At 38.8% G+C, this 24230-nt stretch overlaps 1 protein-coding gene across 1 annotated transcript; it reads right to left on the bottom strand.

Moving 5' to 3' along the window:
* Nucleotides 1-1186: 1186 nt before the first annotated feature.
* Nucleotides 1187-22383, bottom strand: LOC306858041 (heparan sulfate glucosamine 3-O-sulfotransferase 3B1-like). Its single transcript, XM_079398401.1, has 2 exons — nt 21540-22383; nt 1187-4093 (listed from the first exon to the last, which is right to left on the bottom strand). The coding sequence occupies exons 1-2, from the start codon at nt 22109-22111 to the stop codon at nt 3475-3477; spliced, it is 1191 nt and encodes a 396-aa protein (XP_079254527.1). The 5' UTR covers nt 22112-22383; the 3' UTR covers nt 1187-3474.
* Between the last annotated feature and the right edge of the window lie 1847 nt (nt 22384-24230).

The following is a 24230-nucleotide window of genomic DNA, read 5'->3' as shown; positions in this document are numbered from 1 at the left end:
TGATAGCCAGCCTGGTGGCTCTGACCAGCAATAAGCACACTAGTGTGTTTGGTGGATCTCACCACAGGTACATGGACAGAGATGTCCTTTCATTAGAGGGTCAGTGGGTGGGCTGCAGGACTGTATCCACTGACTGTCTCCTCTATATGAGGCAATATGGAGAAAGAAGGTGTATTAGGTGCCGATCTAGATGCTGCACAAATCCTTCTCTGAATCATTTGAAAAGAAACTACAAAGAGAATCATTGGTCATTTCAAGTGCTACAGCCTGGCAACTTCCTGAGCTTCTTGAACTGTTTGTATCATGTCAGTTGGGTATTTACATATTGCCGTATAGCTACCTTAGAGAAAACCCCTAAAGTCTTGGTTACAAGACAACTATTCTAAAACCCCAGTTATTGCTGTGAAAAAAAAGGTAGAGTTCACTGAAGCACAGCTTGACTGTTTGTGACAGCATGATCAATAGCTGTCATAGCCTAAATCTGCCATTAAATAAATGCGTACGATTTGTTGGCAGCAACAGCGAAAAAATAAAGTCAAACAATAAAATGAATCCCAAAACAAGCCATTAAACAGTTAATATACACAAAACGCTACAAATGGCAGGCCAAATGAATCTTCAGCTTTATAGCTAAATAAATCATGTCTTACCAGAGTTGTGAACATAAATTCCTTCCTTTCACTTTCAGACCATGTTCTAACTATTTTCAGTGATGACTGGATCGGAATCTAGCTTATATTTACATATTTTTTCACTTTTTTACTTATCCTGTATATGGTATGGTTGGAGGGGAGAACAAAAGTGTCATGTTCAAATATGGTGAGCTTCCTTAACTTCAAGAAAACTACATGTAATAGGCATACTTGTATAGGTTTAATAAATAATAAAAGTCCAAACAGGCTACTGAAATGTACACATGGTGATTTGCTTACAATGTCGATTTTTATTTCTTTATATTCTCTCACTGATGGTCTTACAGTTTCTTTATTTTACATCAATCTAAATGAATGCTTTAATGGGAGAACTAAACTGATTCTAAATTAATTTCTTTAGAATTATACAAAAATTTATTATTTCAGAAACACCTTTTCATATAGAATTCAATAGTCAATAATTGTTTATCTATCATGTCTTATGCTACAAGAAGGCACATTGATTGTGATCAGAGACAGAGTCAAGTAGTTTGGTAAAATATATATTTTATTTTATTCTTCATACAAAGCAAAAGTATGAATGTTCAGTATTTAATTATCTAGAAACATCTGTTCCATTTTTCACTTTGATGGTGTAAAATTAATTTTTGATACCACAAAATACTTGGTTTACATGTCTTCCTCATCATTTGTACATAAAGATAATTTCTAGTCTATGTATTTGTGTTATACTCAGAGTAAGACAAACATTTCTAACATCTGGATATCTCTATGAGGTTGAATAAAACTCAACCATTAAACAGATGCATCAGCACACACTGACCGTGAGCAAAGATATGAAACTTTGCTCGTACCAACTTTTGACAGATCAGAATTCATATGCAGTTCACATGTAATCTGTGAGGGACAAACTTTACCCAGAAAATGCCTGAGCAATACTTTGACATCCTGGGACGGTTGTTTCTGGACCAAAAAAACTCAATTGCACTGAACTCAAAAATCACAGGAGGCCCTATGGGCGAGCATTTGATGACAATTTGCTTGACCCGATTTCACTGCCATCATCCAACTGATTTGCTTTTAAAATGCAATGTGAATGCAAGAAACAAGCTTTGATGATTTGATTACAGTTCACATTGTTTCTCTTTTGCCTCCTCAGAACATTTGATTACTTGCTGAATTGAATAAAGTAGGAAAAATGCCCTGGGAAATTTCCCTTAATTCAGACTCGAAGGCCAACATGAATCGTATGGCTGTGTCCTCACAGCTGATAAATATTACAATCTCCTCTCTAAATGAAAGGAAGTTGGCTTAGAATAGCACAGGACTGGTTCGAGGCACAGCATGTAGTAAAACAAAACAAAAATCAGTGAGCTGATACAGAACTCTTTCATTTTGTTTTGTTTTTGTTAAATGCATCCATCCAAAAATAAACAATTAGACAAACATTTCCCTCTGCATTTCATTTTCCAGTATATTAAATAGGGGTGAAAAAGGCAAAGTTTCAGTACATTCGTAATGCTATATTCTGCCTTAAAACCTTCCTGTGACCTCACCCCTTCAATTCTGCTCCAGGAAGAGCATCTCAGCCTGATGTTGGCGTAAAAAGTGACATGTTGGCTCCATGCACCCTTCAAACCCTACACCTTGTGAGCTGATCCTGAATCAGGTGCTCCGAGTGAACAGTAACCAGAGCTGCACGAAGCCCAGTCATTCATCTTGCCTTCGAGACAGCCGCCATCTCAGCGGTCACGGGATGAATTTCACAGATAAAGGGCAACCGACTGTTTCTCCGCGCTTTCAAGTAGAAAGACAAACAAAAGCACATGAAGGCTTGCATGAGAAAAAGATGAACAATGAGGCATCTCAATGCAAGCTTGTTAAAATTTGGCAAGAAGAGGAGAACTGAGATGTGGCGGAAAACGTGTTTTGATGGGATGAAGGAGAAACGCTACTCTTCACGTTAAGGGTTTTATATTCTAGTAGGAGTAAAGCTTCTTCGTAAAGATAGGGGCCTGCCATCTATGAGGCTTATATGTCATCATTTGGCTCTTGTATTTTAAACAAATCCAGTTCCTTTCAATCCTATCGTGACCTTTGAACCTTTCAGACAGGACAGCAGGCCGTTTCTGAGGCAGGAGAAAAGCTAATCGATCAGTTCAGATATGTTACACGATTAGCATAATGTCGTCATGCTGCCTTGCTGTTGTCCAAGATACTATTTAGCCATCGACGGATTGGTCCATTATTACAGGAAAGGCCAGCGGTCAACTCTAAACATAAGTGACACTGTAAGTAGCAATTAGGGCTATTGATCGTCATGTTATTGAGTAAAGGGACACATCGGATCAGCTCTCTTGCTTATCAGCCGAACGTAGTAGGACTCAGGCCAATATGGAGTGTAATGAAACACGAAATGCGGTCAGAGAATGAAATATAGTCCATTCGCAAAGATACACGTCACTGGACAAGCAGAACTGAATAAAGTCGGTGTTGGTTTGTAAATGCACAATACCCGTAACAAACTGTTTTTGTTTGTCAAACCATTTGCGAATTCGGAAGCACCATTAAATTAATTGTGAATGGAAAATTGCACAGCAAATCAAAATCGTGGAATGTCGGTGGTGAGACTAGAGTTGGGCCGGACATTATGTACAGTATGGTTAGGCAGCTTAGTGAATTAATTGCTTAGAAATTAAAAATAAATTATTATAAAATAGATTTCTGTACATTTTACATATATATAGCAATCATCTCAATGTCTTTTTGCCATTTAAAATACACAGAAAAAGAAAGAAAACAACGAGTCCTCCATTCACTGTTAATCCCAACCAAAGTTATGCCCAGTCATCTGGTAGAACTTCATGTTGAAAGGCCTGTAGAAGTCTCTAAGTCTCTGCACAACCTCAGGGTCAATGTTTGGATGGGTCCGCCCTTTGGTTTTACCCAGGCAATGGGGCTTGCTGCTGCCCTCTGCCTTTTTGAGACAAGGGAAGCCCTTGGTCTGGTTGAAGTAGAAGTGTTTGTCTGTGATGATCCTCTTGAGCCCCAAGAAGTCCTGCACGCGGCCCAGCTCTCCGGCCGGGTCGCTGATCAGCCGCTCTCCGCTCACGAACAGGATCTGGCTCATGGGGAAGTACTGCAGCCAGTTGTCCAGGTGTTTGGCGTAGATGCCGATCTGAATGGCGCTCCACGAGGTGTCGATCAACCCTGTAGTCCTGTTTTTGAACGTCAGGCTCTCAAAAGTAGGAATGTCAGGCTTCTTGGACAGTGTCTGCGTGTAGTCAGAGATGGCTCGAGTGACGGGGTCCCGGACCACCACGATCAGCTTGGTGTCGCGGGACATGGCGTGGATCCGGGCCGGAGCCTCGCGGGTCACAAAGTAGCTTGGGGTTTTCTCCATGGTGATCTGGCCCTCCAGGGTTTTAGGCATTAGGTCCCTATGGAGAAAGAAAGAGAGAAAGGAAAGGGGGTTAAGACGGAGGTCTAATGAAAACAAAACTTTGCATAACGCAATCAAACAGATGGAGCATGTGGCGCTCCTCAATCAATGAGCCGATTCAAGGCCATGATTCTGGGTCAAATGTGATTAGCATCGGTTGCTAAACAAAACATGCATTCAAACGTCACAGACGCATAAACCATATTAAACGGCATGGCAGCTACTTAATACTAAGGGCTTTCCCTAAAAATCATGCCCAGATCAACCAATATTGCATTTTTATGAGTCATATAGACTACTATATAAAAACATAATATGCATTATGAATACTGAATATTGGCTATTAGTATTATAATCACTGTTATTTAAGTCTATTATTGTAGAGTTTGTTTTAGAAGGCCCAATATTCAGGAATCAATGTTGAAACATATGTATATTTATTTATTTTAATATCCACATATATATCTGATTCTGAATCTGATTCCAATAGTGTTCCAAAGTATGACCTCAACAACGGTCTTATGCTACTCACCACCCAGATCTAAACAATGACTTATACTTTAAAGAGGTCGACAAATGACCACACTTAGCAAAGGCCTTCAAAACATGTGCATTCCATATGAAAGTTGTTCAGCCTTGTTTAAAGACAGTGATCTGCTTTTAAGGCAGTTACAGGGTGAAATGGATAGGGTACGTGCAGGACCGCAATCAAGGGACATTTTTTAAATGAAAAGTGAACATGCATGTTAATGCCAAACAGGCTTGGGTTTCACAACCCCGTCCAATCAGGAAGAGTGGATTATAGTGGAAGAGGTGATAACAGAGGACTTTGATGGACACATGGGGGTATGGATCCTATTTCATTGGCACACACGCTCAGAAACTTTGACGTGTTAAAAAGTGCGGAAACACATCTGATGAAAGTTTAGCTTCTGCTGACTGAAAATTTCAAGGCATAGAAGATGATATGTAATGAGAAATAAACCAAAGAAAATAACAGAACACCAAATTTAAGGGATGGAGATAAGTAAAGATAACAAAGTGTGAATTTCAGCCACACTCAATCAACAGATCCAGAATGAGCCTCCTTGGGGTATCAGTGGGCAAACAGATAAAGCTCTTGTTAGCCTGTTGTCTGTGGAGTATCGAGCTTTGTTGTTAGCACCAGGGCTAATTTACTGCCGCATTGTGAAGTGCGCTGTCAGCGTCTGGTGTAATCCTGCTTTTGCGTATTTACACCCTGTGGAAACGAAGCTACGAGCAATTCAAGAGTCTGCAAACAATTTGTTGAAGGATATCACACACACTTAAGTGGATCACAGTTTATTCCATCTCTCCAAACAGTCTTCAGTAAAAGCCTGACTATTTTTACCACTGGTGTTCACTAGTTAGAGGTGAGAGCCCCTCAGCACCAGAGCAGAGAGAGGTGTTATCATAAACAAAACCTATGGAGAGTGTTTCAATGAGGACATCAATTTTAAAACTATATACCAGGTGCTGCTGTAGACTTTTTTTTTCTGCTGTAGATTTTTGCTGCATTCTGCTGTTTTTTTGCTGTACAGCAACTGCAAAGCACTAACTCTCTGCGCTAAAGGATTTTTCAAGATCACACAGCTGAAACTATGCGTGAAAAAATCCCCATTTTGCAACTGAAAATCAGGCAGTGCTGGATTCAGAAAGCGAGAACAGCCTAAGGCTGCAGGAGGTAACGTGTTGATTTATTTGATGGAAAACTGTTGGCAGATTTGTGTGGTTACATGGCTTCTCTAAAGAGCTGGCCACAGATCTAATTATGATAATATCAGTTTGATTACTGCTCTGTCAGAACACTGGAGTGAGGGTTTGAGCGAAAAAAACACAAGGGGAAAAAAAAAACCTCAATCTCTGTGAAATGAAAACAGATTATGTTAGTGACTTTTTGTGTGCACCCTCGCACCCTCATCTGCCTGGTTTAACTGTTTATCTCTAGTCTGGAAGAAATATAAAAGGGTTCGCTTACTAATATTTAGCCTCTTAGTGTGTGGTTTTAGAAAAAAAGTTTATTAACTAATTATTGCACAATAGAAGCAAAGGAGCTGTATGTGTGCATGTGTGGTGTTAATGAGGTGAAGAGATAATGCTGGTTTTTACTGTTAAATGAACCACCCACACCTACTGTGCTGGGGAGTAAAGAAACAGACACACACACATAGATCCCTGTATATAAAGGATTAAAATTGCTAATAAAAAGATGGAGAGTTGAATGGATGGAAGGAATAATTAAATACCGGTGTCATTCCGGAAATCAGCTTTTGTTGTTCCTCTATTAAAAGGGGGGAGATTATACTATATTAGATAATTACAGACCAAATTCAAAGCTCTGTGTTTTATCAAAGATCTTAGAAAGCTTTATCAGTGAACAGTTGACATGTTATTTGATTGCAAACAAAGTGCTGTCCATTAATCAATCTGGGTTTCGTAAAAAACACAGTACTACAACAGCTGTATCAAAAGTTCTAAATTATATTGTGGGCTCGATTGATAATGGTGATTTCTGTGCTTCTCTTTTTATAGACTTATCAAAGGCTTTTGACACAGTGGATCATGAAATATTGCTGCATAGAATGAAGAGTGTTGGTTTATCAAGTGATGTTATTCCCTGGTCTAAAAACTATTTAAGTGGAAGAACTCAGTGTACAAGCTGAGGGTAAACTTTCTGATTCATTGCTGATTGCCAAAGGTGTTCCACAAGGATCTGTGCTGGGTCCCCTTTTATTTACCATTTATATAAACAGTCTTGATTACGACATTCAGGATGCCAACTTTCATTTCTATGCAGATGACTCTGTCATGTATTGTAGTGCTTCTTCTGGACAACAAGCCCTTTATAAGCTCCAGTCAGCCTTTGATGTCATCCAATCACGGATTTACAATCTAAAACTTTTTCTGAATGTTGATAAAACCAAGTATATGTTGTTCTCAGGCTTAAAAAAAAAATAATTGATAATTGATCCTTTCTTCAGACCCTACAAGGTATCGTGATCGAATTAGTAAAAGAGTACAAATATTATTATTGCATTATTGTTGACGATGTCCTATCTTTTAGCTCTGACATTACTCAACTGAAGAAAAAATTGAAAATTAAGCTTGGGTTTTATTTTTAGGAACAAGTTTTGTTTTTCATTCAATGTACAAAAGAAACTGGTTACTACTACTTTTCTACCCGTGCTTGACTATGGTGATGTAGTGCATCAGTTCGCACCATCATATCTTCTTTCTTCTTTAGATGCCGTTTATCATGGTGATTTAAAATTTATATTAAATTGTAAACCCTCAACTCACTGTATATTGTATAACAGAGTAAGTTGGTCTTTGCTTATCAGAAGAAAAATGCACTGGTATTTAATTATGTATAAAGCCATTTTGGGGATGTTGCCCTCATATCTCTGCTGTCTTAGAATACACAGAAGAAATACTTCCTTCGATCACAAAATTGTTATACTCGACTGGAATCTTCTGCAATCGAAACTGAAATTACAAAATTAGCTGTCTTTGGATCATTTTAAAACAAGAAATTCGGCAAATGGAAATTGACTCAACGGTATGTAATTGTTTTAAGTGTCTCTAATCTGTTTGTGTTGTAATATTTTGTGATGAAACTGATGTATTGCTGCCCATTTTGGCCAGGACACTCCTGCGAAATAGATTTTTAATCTCAGAGAGTCTCTTCTGGTTAAATAAATAAAAATAAAACATGGATGGATGGATCATAGACTTACTTGCTGATGTGAACCTTGCTGATGACGCAAAGTGACAAAACTACCAAGCTGCAATGTTAAACAGTTGCTGCTATTAATGCTATTGGGGGCAGGGTGAGGGAGGTGGAAACAAACTTGGGTTTGGACCAAGAAAAGCGGGAGAAGAAAAAGTTACAAGACACAAAAAAAAACTTAAAAGCCTCCAACGATCCTCTCACCTCACTTCTTTTACTTTGGCAGAGGGCAAAAGAAAAGGGAGGGAGGGAGGAAAGGGGTTGAGGAAGACAAGTAGGCAAGCTCTCGGAAGAACAATAGCCTTTCTTGCCTGTTTTGATTTATGAGGTGCTTCTTTTTAGACATTCCGTCAGCAAATAGGCAAAGCTTTGACACCGGGGCCCTCTTTTTTCCCCTCTTTTCTTTGAAAACCGAGCATTGTCCTTCAATGATCTGAAAGAGCAAGGGCCGTGGAGAGGCCAGAGAGGAAAGGGGGAGGGTGACCATTGAAGGACGAGTAGAAAGCACTTCTCCAGCTCTCTCAGGGCTGGGCAAGAGGAGGCTGTGGAGAGCTCTTGAGCCGAACGTGTGCCTCAAGTGCCTCTCCGGCAAACGGGTGCATGCTGCCACTGGAGCAGGTAAAGATACGCTGCATATTAATTATTAAAATGGGGATTAGAAAGTGGATATGAGTGCTCAAAATGATTCTACTGATAAAAAGCGTCACTCCTCTCAAATGATGAGGCAAGGTCAAAGATTGCTCTCGCCTCTTGGGTTTTCTGTCGTAATTCATTCCAAGTACAATTCTGCCCATGACCTATTAGTCATAGCTGTTCTGGATCAACTTTGGTTCTGCGTTTTAGTGCATCTTGTTTAAGCTGTAGAGAACATCAGAAAGTTTTTTTTTTTCTCCAATATAGGTTCAGAATGACCCTGAGGGGCATGATGAAAGGCTTTCTATCCAGTAGAGATAAATCGACAAAGGGAAAAAATGACAGACGAAAGCACAAGAGAGAACAAAAGACACAGAAGGGAGTTTTTATAACAATGTTTTTGTTTTCTGTCGTATTTGGTTTGTTAAGAAGAGCCGGTTTTGCTTAAGATAGACAGTAGCCTCCCAAAATGCCCCCAAGCTTGCTTCATCTATGATCTCGTTGCTTTCAAGTGACAAGGATTATAGTATATCTGTCTTTCAACTCTAGCATTGTTACGGTTATATTCAGGCCAGCGCTTTTGTTTGTTTGCTGTGTATTTTTTTTTTCTTTTGTGTACACAAAACTGATTGGGACTAGAAGCATGTTTTATATCTACCACTTTAAAGTCTTGGAGGGATCAGAGAAACACAGATGTACCTGCACTTTGGTTCTGAAGAGCAAGTCAAAACAGACACAGCTTTGGAGCACCTGTGTGTGTGTGTGTGTGTGTGTGTGTGTGTGTGTGTGTGTGTGTGTCTTTGATAGACATCTCCTAAGCATAAGAACTCACCGCTACTGCAGTAGCGGCAAGTTGAAGAGCTGTTTGAGTAAGCTGCAGTGCAATAAAGTCTCAGCAGTCAAATAAACTTAAATTAATTGCCAATGAGTTTAACAGCTCAGTTGCTTGGGCTTGGTACGCTAGAAAGATAAAGAACAGAAAGACACAAAGCAGTTACAGTGATGTGAAATGGCAGTCCTTGTGCCAGAATGGTAGTCTGAGAGCTTGCCTGTGCATGAGAGTGAAAGTGCGTCATAATCATTAAGGGTTATTTCACTCAAAAATGTATGTTGTCATCATTAATTCTCCCTAATGAGTAAATTGTATACATATATGCTTAAAATCTGTTAAATAAAATCATACGATAATCAAATTTATAAAATAAAAATAACAAATTTTAATTTGTGGTCAAAAGATTTGAAACCTCATATGGGTGAGTAAATGAAAAAAAGGTTCTCTGCATCTGCAACTAGTGGTTCACACACTTTAGCCTCCGTTTCATAATCAGACTATTGATTACAGTTTTCTAACCCCAGACTACTGGTGTCACGAGGATCAGAGCGTTTGAGTGACACTTCACCCTACCAGAGGCTGCCACTCTTACCCCTAGCACTTTAGACTATCAGAAGTGGAGGATGGAAAAAAAAAAAACAGACGTGACATTCATGCATGAACAGACGATGGCTAAAACTAGAAAAGAAACAGAGGGCTTGTTCAGGAGAAAGCCCGCTGCCACTTCATGAACGGGTGAGAGTGAGCTGATAAGCGACTGTCTCTCTCTGGGCTGAATCATTTTATGACTAAATTGTGTTTTTGACCTTCTTAAAGTTCTAGTTTGAAGGTTGACTTCAAGTGACCACTTTACCTTGTCTGGAAAGCCTGCCGGGAAATATAGATTCTGTCTTCGACGGAGGCCACGTGACTACATCTGGTAAATCCAGGCACCTCCCAGGCTTCTCCATACAGACAATATTTTCTGCTCTTTGTCATCATAGAGACCTGAGCGAGGCTGTAGTTTTAAAATACACCCCGCGGAGTCTGGAGCCTTGACATTATATTTAACCGCAGAGCAAAACTGCAGCCGTAAATCTATGGAGCAAAGCTGGATTTTATAGCACAAGCACCGGGAGAATGGTAATGGGGTGGCGAGGGGAGAAAAGAAAGAGAAAAATAGCGAGCGACAGAGCCAGGATGAGCTTGTGTGCAGCAGCTTTAAGTTACCGCTGTATTTTGAGAGGTTCACAGCCACTTAGAGCCTCCTGACAGTTGGTTTCCTGAGTGAGAATTGCCAGAGATCTCCTCTTAACCTGCAAAGCTGAAGCCAATACTGTAGATAGCACACGCATGAGTGTGTTTTATGAATATCCCAGCATCAAACGGTTATTATTTTACCTTTTCCTCGCCTAACCTTTTTCGTTCCATGTCTAGCTCTTCCTCGGGTTTCTCCTCAGCCTCTGATCTTTGCCATGTAACCCTGACGTGATCATAAAGAGGTGTAAACGGCCGTCTCCGTCGGGCCCGTCTAAGGTGTTGGTGTGTCTAAGCATCAGTTTCTGACATTCTCGCTGACGGATCTCGTCACTGGATCTGTATCCGACAGACGGAGAAAGCCTCTCTCACGTGGAACGACTGCTCTAATCGATAAATAATGAAAGAACGGGGAGGATTGCAGACACTTCTGACCTGCCTTTCTCCGAGAATAGACACACACTTTAGAGTCGTCTCTAAAGAGGGTTATATGCTGATCTAGTTTCTCATTCAATTATTATGGCTGAGCAAGCAGCCAGACTCAGACTTTCTGAAAACTACTTTATCTGTGTCTTAAGGGCTAAAAACATCTGCATGAAACTGTGAACGGTTGGCCCCTCAACACTAAAGATAAACATTGAGTTGTTTAATCTGTATATTTTCTCTCTCAGAGCAGGGGGCTTTGGTTTTGGGATGAAGACTGGTCTGCTTTAGGGTGTCAAGGGCAAAAAAATATATTTAGGTCTCCCTGTAGTGCTGTATATATAAAGACATTGGACATAAAGTGAGTATTGTGAGAGAGGGTATCTACTCAGCAATCATACTGAGGTCTAGGCTTGACTTGTGCCAACCACAATTTCAGGCCCATTTTCTTTCTTTCTCTCGCTCTCAAACTCATTCGAAACCACAGCAGCCTCTGAGAAGGGCAGAACATGCATAAATCACTAAGACCTCAGGCTCTGTACGTTGCAATCTGCCCAGTCTCTGTTTGAGCTTTATTTGCTGCCATTCAACACCTACCAAAATCTCTTTAAAACAAGAGTGGGGTGTGTTTTCTGCTGTCCGAAGTGCACATTGAGTTACGGCCCTACGGTCGAGCCAGCTGAGTGGAATAACTGTGTGTTAGCGACAAGGCTGCGCAAGAAGAGGCTGCCATCAGCTCTGAATAAAAGATGGAGGGATGAGACAGGGTAATAAAGTGCACTTTTCTCTCACTCAGGCATGCACTTTACAGTGCTGTAGCATGTACTGAAGAGCCGTTTGTACTGGCAACTTTGATTCTATTGGAGAGGTGTTTCTGCGATATTAGGGTCATACCTAAAAAAGCATACAAAAGCATACAATGCCCTGTAAAAAGTGAGGATTTGGACAAAATCAGCGTAAATCATTATTTTGTACATAAATGACTTTGCATTGATAAAAGACAAAATATTTTATTAAAGTATGAATTTAGAACATACTAGAACAAAAATACTAGAACTATGTTTTGAAGTTTGCCCAAAAATGCTTAAAATAAATCTGGGTCATATTTAATCCAGTAGGCATTTGAAATCATTATTGCTTGTCCTTGACAATTGCAAGCTATTTTATTATCAAGAAGAAATTATTTATGCTGATAGTAACCAAAATTCAGTTTTATTTGGGGTATCTGCAAATGTTTAGGTGGTAAATGGAAATCCTGAAAAGGTAAATAAAATAAAATAAAAATGAGTTAGTTTGTTGAACTCAACTCTATTTAAAAAAAATAGACTTCATTATAACAAATCACCTAATGCATATAATTACGTATCCTATATTCAGTATTGACTGCCCCATGTTCACTCGCAGTAATTCAACAAACAATAGCCTTCCCATTGAATCTACTTGAGTTATTAGTAGTGATCAAGCCAGTACCCCAGTGTTTTTCTTGCTCTTGCTAATCCGCAGTGATAAGCTTGTTTACTTTGGGTGTTTGTAGAGGGTGTTAACGGACTCAGTCCCACACTTCATTTACATTCCCACTGAGTGACACAACGAGTCTCTAGCGGTGTTTAGTGCAACTAGACTTGATGAGCTTTTAACTTGTTTACTAAGGCTATTAGCAAAGCCAAACAGTGTTCAGATTTGCCTTGAGTCTAAAGGTTGCCTTGTATTTTTTCCACATACAATGTATACTATTTACATATACATCATTTATATATACATACAACTGATGAACACAAATTTAAATGTTTCAGTGACTCAATATGATTGACGCTGGGAAGTAAAAATGTTCTGTTGGCTTGTCAAAACGATCATCTCATCAGACAGTAGAATACCTCATTAGATTGTTGCAAAATTGGCAAGGAGACTTCCAAGATTACAATCCAATTCAAGTTTTCACTTTTCAAAGCCATCACACTCAAACACAAGAACACACATGCATGCACCTTTTAAATCCTGTTTTGCTTGGCACACAATCTGCTCCAGCTGAGGAGCTTTTGAAGACAGGTGAGCTTTAAAGAGCTGGGAATTTCCTCCAAGTCTGTCAACCGGTTACATCAGAGGCTTACAGCACAGCTGCATTACTTTGACGCTGTGGGTTAATGGTTTACAAATTCCTCAAGACTAGTATTCTTCATTGCTAACCCATTATTAGCTAAATTATGTGGTGATAGCTCCAGAGATGACAATTAAACTGCACGTTTAAGACAAGACTAACAGAAGCATACAGCTCTCTCCTAAGGCAACTTCACGAACGTTTTTTTGGCCGATAGCCTAGCTAGAGTCCGCTTTGGTATCTCAGCGCCAGTTGAAGACAATATAACTGGCGTGAAACACAAAGAGATCACTGTCAAACGCTTCTGCTGAAAGTAATCAGCCGAGTGCGTAAGTCACAGGTGTAATTTGATTTCAGGGGTTGCTATTTCAGCAGGCATGTTGATGACAAATGTTTTTGCTTTCCTTTCTCTCTGCAGTCTGTGTTCCAGAAGGCCTTACGGTCTCACAAGAAACAAGATCTGAAGTCTTGGTGCCAAGAGGACAAGCCATTCGACCACATAATGCAGATTTGAAGAGACATTTGAGAAAAACCAAGAAAAAGCAGTTAACTAATAACTTGCTAGTTTGGTTTGTTTTCAAGTGTTTTCATTCCTGATCCTGATATGACTTCAGCTAATGATATTCCGATTGGTTGTTGATGTAAAAACATACAGTACTACGGAGTATTCATGCAATTAAGGATGCTCTGATATTTAAATTCTGACTGATATGTATAATTGTACTTATTTCATGTTATGACTAACTAAAAAAAGGTCCATTTTAAAATTGCATTCTAAAACGAACAAAATAAAGGCATCACAGCATTATAATGTATTTTGAAATTTGCAAAAGCTTTAAGTGTTATTAAATGTATTGTAAATAATAACATAAATGAATCTATATGTAAATGATTTGAGTGTATTAAATGTGTTATTATATGTTAAAATATTTTTTTAGGATTAACTTTGATGAAGGTAATCTAAACTTAAAAATAGGGAAAAAAAATAGGGAAAATGAGCATGCATTACATATAAATCAAAAATAGTGGCAGATAAACAATACGGTATCCATTTATTGTGCATCATTAAATGCAATATAATGCAATACAATAATATAGCCAGAGACTCTATGAAGTAGAAAGTAACAGAGTAAATCAGTTCATTACATTTTTACATTTACATTTTTATACATTTAGCTGACGCTTTTATCCAAAGCGACTTACAATTGCTATATATGTCAGAGGTCGCACGCCTCTGGAGCAACTAGGGGTTAAGTGTCTTGCTCAGGGACACATTGGTGTCTCACAGTGGATTCGAACCCGGGTCTCTCACACCAAAGGCATGTGTCTTATCCACTGCGCCATCGCCACCTCGTCATTACTGACAATGTAGAAAAGTAATACTCACTATAAAAAAGATGACATACAGACTTGTCATATGTTTTTACTTTTTTCTAATAGCTGGTTCTTTTCCTACAAGAGCAAGAGTGAAAGAAAACAATGCAAAAAGCTAAAAAGAGAAAGTGTGAGGACAAAAGTGGTGGCAGTTCCTGGGCTACAGAGAGACACTGGCTTTGTTGCCCTGGATCTCAGCTCATGCTGTGCTCCTCTGGGCACATCAGCAGAGTGTGTGTGTGCTCCTTTAATTGTCTGCTCTTTTCTCGCTGAGGTTAATGGAAACCTCAGGGGGTCTCTACTTCTCCCTGATCCTCTGATTTTCACTTTCTTCCCAGATAGACAGACAGACACACACACACAAACATTGTGCCTCTAAAAAATCATCTGCAGTCAGCGGTTATATAGCTTCACTTGAAGTTTCTTCTCACTGCTTCTGCTAATAATCCTCCTTAGGGCGTCACAATTTCAGAAAATGAGCTCTGATGATCACACACTTGGGAGGAGACAGACCTGGTATGAGACATGGGCCAACAATTACCGGACCTTGTGCTGAAGCCCCCAGGCTCCTGTACATGCTGTTTATTTAGCTACAATGAATGAGCATTTACTTGTTGAAGAAAGAAAGCATTATTCTGACATCCGACATCCAAATTATCGCCTCGTTTGAAAAGAGCCCGATTCACTGCAAGCTCAGAGGGAGGGTCCGTACACAACAGGCCACTGAAATCAAATAAAATTTGGAAGGGGAAGGGTTTTATCTAGCATATTTCTCTTGTTTGAAACTGTCCAATCAACCGGAGAGGGTATACGTAAAGGATTTCTCAATACTAGGAAGACAAAAGTTGAACGATCAGTTATAAACAATCCCTCATCTCCTGTTTGTCATTGTTTGCATATGTTGGATGTTTGAATGCGTGTATGAGAGACAATATTCCAGTAGGAGGGTAAGAAACACGAGCGTTTGACATCAAGTTCCTGTCTGCCTTTATTTTATCCTCCAGTAGGAGGTTCCTGCTGAGGGCGGCCATGTTATTTTGCTTTTCTCTGGAGGAGACTGTAGTTTCTCAATGGCAGACCACCACAGTGGGCCTCTACTGTCCGCCTCTCCCCAGGCCATCCCTTTCACAATTAGCCGGTGGTAAATTGGTGAATGAAAGCCCCTTTCTCTAGACTAAGACCCTCCCTGCTTGGTCTACCCCACTGGTAAATCCATGCCAGCTCAAGTAGGGGCCCACTTTCTCTCTCTGACCAATGTGCCCGGTTGGGGGTGGCCTTATGTGGGCAATGAGGCCTACAACAGCCCCGCCTCTGATGGGGGAACTAGAGCTCGATGTGGGGCCCGACTCTAATATGAGATACAAGAAGAGAAGACACGTACGAGAGGGAGTCAATGTGAGGTTTAGCAGAAACACAAAGAAGAGATGGAAGAGAAGGTAAGATGGACAGAAATAGCAAAAACAAAAGTGTTTCACTTCTCAGAAGAGTAAGAGATGAGTTCCCCTAGAGGAGAAAGCAGAAACAGAGCTGAGGTTGAACACAAAAGCAGAATAATCCTTTGGTCTAAAGGATGCTGAGCAGTTTTGCCAACACTAAAGCATCATTTGGAGGCAGTCCTTTGAATGTCCTCAGTCAGCTCTGCTCAGGCTCTCAATAGAGGATGTCAACCTGCTGACTGCTGAATGGATGACCGGTCAAGGTTCAGATCCAGCTGAGTGGAGGAAGTCTATTCTACTATGAGACCGAACCGCTTTCATGGATGCTGCTCCTTAATCCTGACCTGGGATCAGTTTATAGATTCAAATTACGGTAATTACCAAAGTGACTGCAGGCAAAGAAAGTAAATAAAATAATAATAATGAACCAATATTAATAATAAATTATTAAATAAAAATATTATTATATATTATAGACACACATACACACAACATATTTGCATTTAATTCCCATCAGTTTTGGAGTCTAACAACCAATTGAGTGTGTTCAGGCAGGATGAGGGCTTGATCGGGTCTCACCTGCAGTGCAGATGTTCTTTACAGAGGCAACGTTGCTCAACTGATTCACAGATAACCCGAGCCACAAAGACCTTTAACCCAACCCGCCACAGCGTAAACGAATCAATACATGTAGTCCCAGAGAGTCTAAACTGGCTTGAGTCATTACTTTGTGCTTATCTGTGTGAGTACGGGGGGTGTACGTTTCTTCTACAAAAGTCACCAACCATCATACCGCACACTTACACTGCAACAAAGTGGTAGGTAAAAACTGATTTTTCAATAAACACAAACTTCATTTTTGATGTTGATTCCTAATTCCTTAGAATAATCTTGTAATTTATGTCAGTGTAGCAAGAAAACATTTTTCTAGAGTATTTCTCACGGGCTGCATGCAATAACATTAAAAAAAAAAAATAATAACAGTGTACTCTGATTCACAAACAAATGACTCTTCATACAGAGCAACCATTGTAGAGAACTGACTCTGATGAATCCTTCACTGAATGCCCTGAATCCATCAGAGCTGTCACCAAATCAGTTATTGTTTCAGTGATTAAATATTTAAATCAAATATACTAAAAATAAAGCAATATAATATAATATATGCTCTGATGTTCATTTTCAAATTAATATTTTTGTAATGTACCAAATTAGTAGCTTCCCTGTATAATTTACAACATTAGATAAACTTTTTCATATGCAAGTAAAATAGACAAAAAGACGACAAAATATGCCCAAATGAATCAGAATCTAATCATATTGAGAGCTTGCAAATCAAAATCTGTGTCAGTACCCAACCCTTGCAGTCAACTACAGCTCACTGTTTACCAAAACACCCCATAGGCACAGACAAACTTCGGTTTGATCTCACCCGGTACCACTTAGACAAGGTGGCCCCTGCTTTGTGCAAGCAGGAAGGAGGGGGTCACTGGCCAAAGCGTCCGTATGAGTCACCTACATGGTAGCGTGAACACCCCATGGAGTGTGGGTACAAAAGCAGAGGCATCCATCCAGAACTAGCCATTCCATGGATGGAAGTGCTCATCTGGACAAGGTGGCAGGGGGTCACGGCCCTCCAAGCACTTCAGAACTTTCAAGTGACATGCTTCCAAGAGCGTTCCCTGGTCTGATAGCGGAACGGGATTTTCTGCGGAGCATTTCCCTCTTATGGAACAATGCTCCTCTTGTCCTTTTGTTGGCCTGCAGTTACGGACCGTGTTGTTTAATGGCTGCTATTCAGAAAACACACCCTTAATCTCAGGATGGACTCGGGGATTGCACACTAAAGAACTGCATTGTGTAGGAGTCGACGACTAAAAACTGCTCTGGTAGATTTGAAAATTATGTAATATTAAGTCAAACACAGCACCAGGGCCCCCACAACGTTTGCCGTTCCAGCTGGGACCCTGTCTGTTTGGGTGGGTGGGAATTTTGGGAATCCAACGCAACTGCTTATTAAATCATCAGTCTCCGCAAAAAAGCAGCAAAACCAGCAGAGATTTTGCATGGTCTCAAAAATCAGAAAAGTAGTTGAAACTGAAAACTGCAAAAGGGGAATTGCCAAAGTTATTACTGAACAATTCAGTCCACTACGACTTAAGCTATTCACTGTAATATCTCTTACAAATAAACTGGCAGTTGTTACAAACTTTACACTGACTAGACATTCTTGGGAGAAGATCATAAAATGTGAAGTGCCTGCAGATAATGTTTGAATGTCTATGAATCATACACCAGACTTACAATATAACAGGTCTAACCAGTCCCGAGGAACAAAAGCTCATCTGCCATGTCTCTTTCTCTAGCTCTCTGTAGCACAGAAAGGTCAATCACAACATTCTGATAAACAGAGTTAACACATCCACAGTAAAACAGCTTATTAAAAATGACTTGCATGCTTTCCATGCACTGGGATTATTTAAAAATGCATGGTTTCTGCACTGTGAACTCTTTTCCATTACACAGCAAATTACTTCACTGAATATGGGACACTCTTAAAACTCAAATTGAGAGTCCTGTTCAGTCCTGTGAGAGGGACAATTTAAAAAAATATATATATTTTGGCCATTTTACTTTAAAAAGACAAGACGGGACCAAACGGTCATATCAGCAGTGAGTTCACCTCAAGCGCTCCATCTGTCTGCACACACGCTTGCAATTCTGTTTTAGACCAGGTCACACAGAGACGTTGGAAACAGAAAAGAGAGCGAAAAGTCAGAGTAAAAGTGAAAAAAAAAACCACAAGTCTGCATTTGTTTGTGCCCCGTATCTTCAACCCAAACAGCGTTAGAATGGCCAGATATAGAATTTCTCTGTGGCATCGAATATCCAACTCAAATCAGCTGCAATGGCATGTGAATCCTGTAAAACTTGAGACAGAAAACTTTCTCATAAGAGTGGAAAACAAGCATTATACCCTTCAACGCCCAGTGTTTTCATCTTCTGGATTTTTACATGTAATTTATCGGTTGTTTACTCGACAGAGTTACTTTCAATCAACTATGTAACTTGGTAAAGGATCTGCTCTTCATTTAGAACATTTTTAGAAGGGAAAAAATTTAATAAAAAAAGCATTTTAGAGGAAAACCCTGGTTTTACATCCCACATCCACTGACCAGACAACTTCACTTTTTACAGAAAAAAAAAAAAAAATTAATTAAAAAAAAAACCTACCCTGGTGATCTTTTGGCAAAAATAATTTGTTTCGACTCACTTTATGGTACAAATGTAATAGAAATAATTAAAGTTACAATCAAAACTTCTGACCACTTTATTTTCTCTTAATACGCGTTTTAAAAGATAGCATATGTGATCAATTAATGTAAGAATCGGAACAATTTTGGGACAATCTTGACTGATTTTGCTGGATCAGCCTACATTTGCATTAGACTGAAGTGAGGCCCGGCATTTAAATAATTAATCAAATAAATATTTTTTCCTCTAAACTTGCATGAATATAATTCCCTTTTCATCTAAGTTGGACTACCGAGCATTCACTACAACGCCCATTCTTTCACCCGTCCTGTTTTTTGTTATAGGGGCCCTGAAATGTTGCATATATTTAAAAGCACTGGGCTTTCACCCCCTCAAACCTTTGCAAATCCGTTTAGAGAGACAGGCGTGCAGTCCAGTACTGTTTTATCAACTTATTGAGTGTTTCTTTCCGCTCTGTGTCTGGGGTAAGCAGAGACAGACTCGGGGGCAATAAATCCCCCTTTCTCTTTTCAGCTTCATCTTATGCAAGCTATACAATATATTTCATTACATTTTACAGTAAAACATTAATAATGTTAACAAATAGTTAAACAAAATGTCATCACATTTAAATAACTGCAACACAGGCCTGTATAGCCTAACTAAAAAATCCTAAATCTACAATTAAAGTTGATTTGAAACAAATGTCTGGAATTCTTACAGAGAGTGTAGACTAATCAATTTATGAGCTCTCATAATGTGTTCTGGCACCTCAGATAAAATGAAACAGGCCAATTAGTAATGTCCAAAAGACAAACAGCATATGCATAACTATATAGAATTTCAAATACAAGCCGAAAAGTTTAACATGGAATTTAACGGGTTGTAAAAACAACATAAAAAGAAAAAACACAGCTGCACTGAGCTAAATTTATTATAAACATGTCTGGTACAATTCACAAGCTACTAATTTTATTGCCCCCATTATGTCAAATTACTTTCATGTAGGATTTTTATTTTCCATTTAGGCTATTTCTCTTATTTCAGACACCGAAAATTAAGGTCAGTCACACCATTGAAATGCTCTCATCATTGTCATCCAACTTTATAGTACAGTTAATAATTTCTGTCATTTCTACATTTTTTATTTTTTTTTTGGTCATATAGGGCAATGCAAAGTACTACCTTTCCAATTTTAAATATTTACAGTTATTTATTATTTGCTCTAATCATGTTGCATCCGTATTTTAAAAAAATGTAGAGTAAAACTGAGGTCTTGGGCCAAAAAATAAATAAAAACAAAATGCAGAACTTGTGTTTTAAAAGTTATAAAAGTGATGGCAAAAGCAGAGGTCCGTTAACCTGCAATGATCAGTGTGTCCAACAGAGACCATGCGTCACCTCTCTACATATATAACAATCACAAAAAAAAATATTATTACCGACCTATTGTGTTTATTTGAATAATATCCGCCTGAATTAATGCATATTTTAAGGACCGTGTTCAACACGTCAGCCCCGAGTCTAATAGATCCACAGTAGCAGGAAGAGCGGAACCAAAGTAAATGTTTAAACTGGAATCTGAAAACTGCCTCGCGCGCTACTGCAACCATACAGATATCATCATAATAATTACATTTGATTGCCTAGAAAGGTTTGAGATCGAGCCAAAGGGTAAAATTACATAATGAATGACAGATAAAACAAAAAAAAAAAGCCAATGCATGAAGGAAGACAAGGTTCGCTCTTGAAAAAAAAAAAAGTTGAAAGGTGCCTATAAAATAGTGTTAATTTGGTTCACGTTGCTTATTAATAAGAAATACGCAGCAGACAAACAAACAAGCCTATTAGAGCTCAGATAAATTATGAATTTAAAAAAAAAGAGTTGCCTTATGAATTCAAAAGCCGTGTAGCTACTTTATATTCTCCGTTTTCTCTCATTTTGAATATATCGTAAGGCTATTTCTTATTTTATAGAAATATTAAACAAGTTGCATTCGTTCAATTCAAGTTTAAATTTGCGATTTTACAACTTTATTTATATTTTTTTTTTAATAATTTTCTTTAGTAACTAATTAAACTCAAAGTGGTCGTAAAAGGACAACGAAGTTATTAGTTAATCCATACGAATTACTGCGTAAATGTGGCAATTAAACTCAAATTAAATTTTATTCGGGATTAAATTTACAGCTCAAGTCTGGTTGAAAAGAAAATGCCAACACATTGTTAACACACACACTTCTGAGGATCAAACAAACAAAACATTAAATTAAAATTCAGTAAATAATAGCCTACATATTAATAAAAATTACCAAAAGCTATTTTGGAAGTGTATTTGTTATGATCTACTTCACTTTAGCACAATATAAGCGACTGGAGAGTTGGAGTATTTATTATTAATATTCTTACCTGTACCAGTCCAGTCCGTTGTCATAGTTACGGTCGAAGAAGTGCGGCTCGGCTCCGACCGCGCGGATATCTGGATGCACGCGCAGAAACTCCAGCAACGCGCGCGTCCCGCCCTTCTTCACGCCGATGATGATCGCCTGAGGCATCTTCTTACTGCCCGAGCCGTTGGAGAAACTTGACAGCGAAGAAACTCTCCTGCCGTCGTCCCACTCCTCAGCTCGGTCCGCTTCATCTTTAGAGAAGTCTCTGGGAGCTCTCCTGACCGCGGGCTCGTCATAATCTGACTCTACGTCCGTCCACGAGCTCTGCGGTCTGGACAGGAGCTTGGACATCATCAGGTCCGGCCGGCCACTCTCTGCCTCGGCATATTTACCGAGGAAATCCGTCTCCTTCGCTCGGTTGTTATTACTATTGTCCACAACTAAACTTGGTGGCATAGTGGCACAGTAGCCCACGCAGGAGTACAGCATGTAGACCCAGAGGAGCAGCATGATGAAGAGGAGCCCGAGTTTCTTCTTCACGGGACTGACAGAGAGTGCGTACAAATGGTGACAGAACAGGCTATATTCCATAAGCCCTGTGCATGCAGACCATCACACTCCAGCTGGACATATTGACAGGTACGTATAGTTCTGTCCAGGTCCAGGTCGAATCCCTCCTCAGGAGTCTTTAAAAGCCATTGGAGTCCACAATAAAATCCTCAGACGTGAAACAAAGTGAACGGGACATCTAGGAATGCGAGTTTAGTCAGCTGTTCTCGCTCATATCTGCGGGAGGAACCGAGAAAACTATCGAGACCGACCGGTGCACTTGAAGCTGCTCCCGGCCGCATCCTCGAGTGTCTGAGCGCTTCTGAGAGAGCAGACCTTATAAAGCGCTGATGCGTGTGATTGACAGCAGGGCCAGCCAACCGCTGAGCGTTCATTTGAATAAAGGCGGGGCTTCTCAAACACGCCTGCCAATCAGAGAGCAATATAGGCGGGGATTTTAGACAAGACACTTGGTCGCAGAGCCGATTAAACGCTCTTATTGGATAGAGAAACATTAGACCGGAATCCCTTTATTCCAGTTTTTTGGGAGTTTCCAAAGTGTTACAAATTTTACGCGGTTCAACGGTTTAGAAAGGAATCAGGATTTCAGAAAAGTTCTCCTACAAACTAAGCCTAGTATATTTATTTAATAAATCTTTGCATACAGGGCGCATTTATACTTAAATTTTAATAGTCTAAACTAAATCAGTTTTAAATAGTAATTAAATAGACTATACTTGTGGATTAAGGAAACGTAATACGAACAATGTTGATAATTATTTTATTTTTTTAGTTCTATGTTTATTTAGCTCAGAAGTCTGAAATATACTAATACGTCTGAGATACGTATCTAATAACAAACTACACAAGAAAATCTGATATTTAATCGCATTAATCTGTTAGAAGTTTGTGACGATAAATCTTCATCTGCATAAAGTCAACTAATGCAAGTAAAACTAAATATCAACACATTTACCAGATGTTTAAAAAGTCTCAAAATAGTTTTAAAAAGTCTATATGAAATCTAGTTCTTGATCCATCAAGTTTTTTATGAAAGTTTTAAATCACAACCTCATTAAACTATCAAATTATTTTTATCATCATATTATTTCTCCAATTTATTAGGTAGACTATTTACATTGTATTTTTGTAAATATTAATTTAAGAGGTGCAATAAAATAAACTTCAAAACCGCATTTAATTCTGAAAGTTGTGATTCGCTGCAGTAGATATTTTTCAGTCATGTTGCTGACGGATTTTTATTTTTGTGCAGTTTTGAAAAACAAAAGAAGTGGCGCTTAAACATGCTGCTTATTATTTACACCGCCTAAAACGTGAAGAAGAGCTTTAGATGCAGCACACACCCTCTGGCCAATGATTTTCCATTATCCTACTTTTTCTCAGTTGTTCTTCATTACTGGATAAAGACATTGTATAACATTTCTAGCTTATTTATATGTTTATATTTATTAACTATATGTATTTCGAACATGAATAGAAACTAATAATTAGCTTATAAAAAATACGGGCCTCGAAATTTCAGATTGTCCTGATATTTTCAGGTTTTACATGACTTCGGGAAGCCTGCACTTTACACTTGACAAACTATATATACAGAGCGAGAGAGAGAAAGAGGAGGGAAAAAATATTTTTAAGCATTAAATAGTACAATAATTATAGCGTTGTTCATTAACGTTTATAAAAAGCGTTAGTAACTGTATGAACTACACACTTCTGCAAACTGAGTCAATATTTAACATTTAGTTTGAATTCGAAACATCTGTTTGAATCAAGCAAAGTCTAATTTATGATTTAGGTCCTGGGTGGACAATAATTCATTTAGAAGTAGTAAAGAAATATATACAACTGTCAATATCTTCAGTTGTATATATTTGGGTCAGAAAAAAAAGGATCTTTTCTGAATAGTGATTTACCATGAAAGTAAGTGCCAACAAAATACTAAACAGACAGAATTTTTATGGTTGATTTTATGTCTCCAAAAAGTCATGTACAGTAGAGCATGTTGCTAGAATCACCAAGGTCATGCATAGAACTAATTACAAAATGCCTCCCCTGAATGTATTATAAGTCGCTGGGTAAAAGTTTCTGCCTAAATGTGCATAAATGTATATCAGATGAAACAAATCACAAAATGTCTAAG

Source organism: Barbus barbus (genome assembly GCF_936440315.1).
Source record: "Barbus barbus genome assembly, chromosome: 38".
Classification (NCBI taxonomy): domain Eukaryota; kingdom Metazoa; phylum Chordata; class Actinopteri; order Cypriniformes; family Cyprinidae; genus Barbus; species Barbus barbus.
The sequence above is the reverse complement of the archived record's forward strand: the minus strand, read 5'-3'. Positions and strand labels throughout refer to the sequence as shown.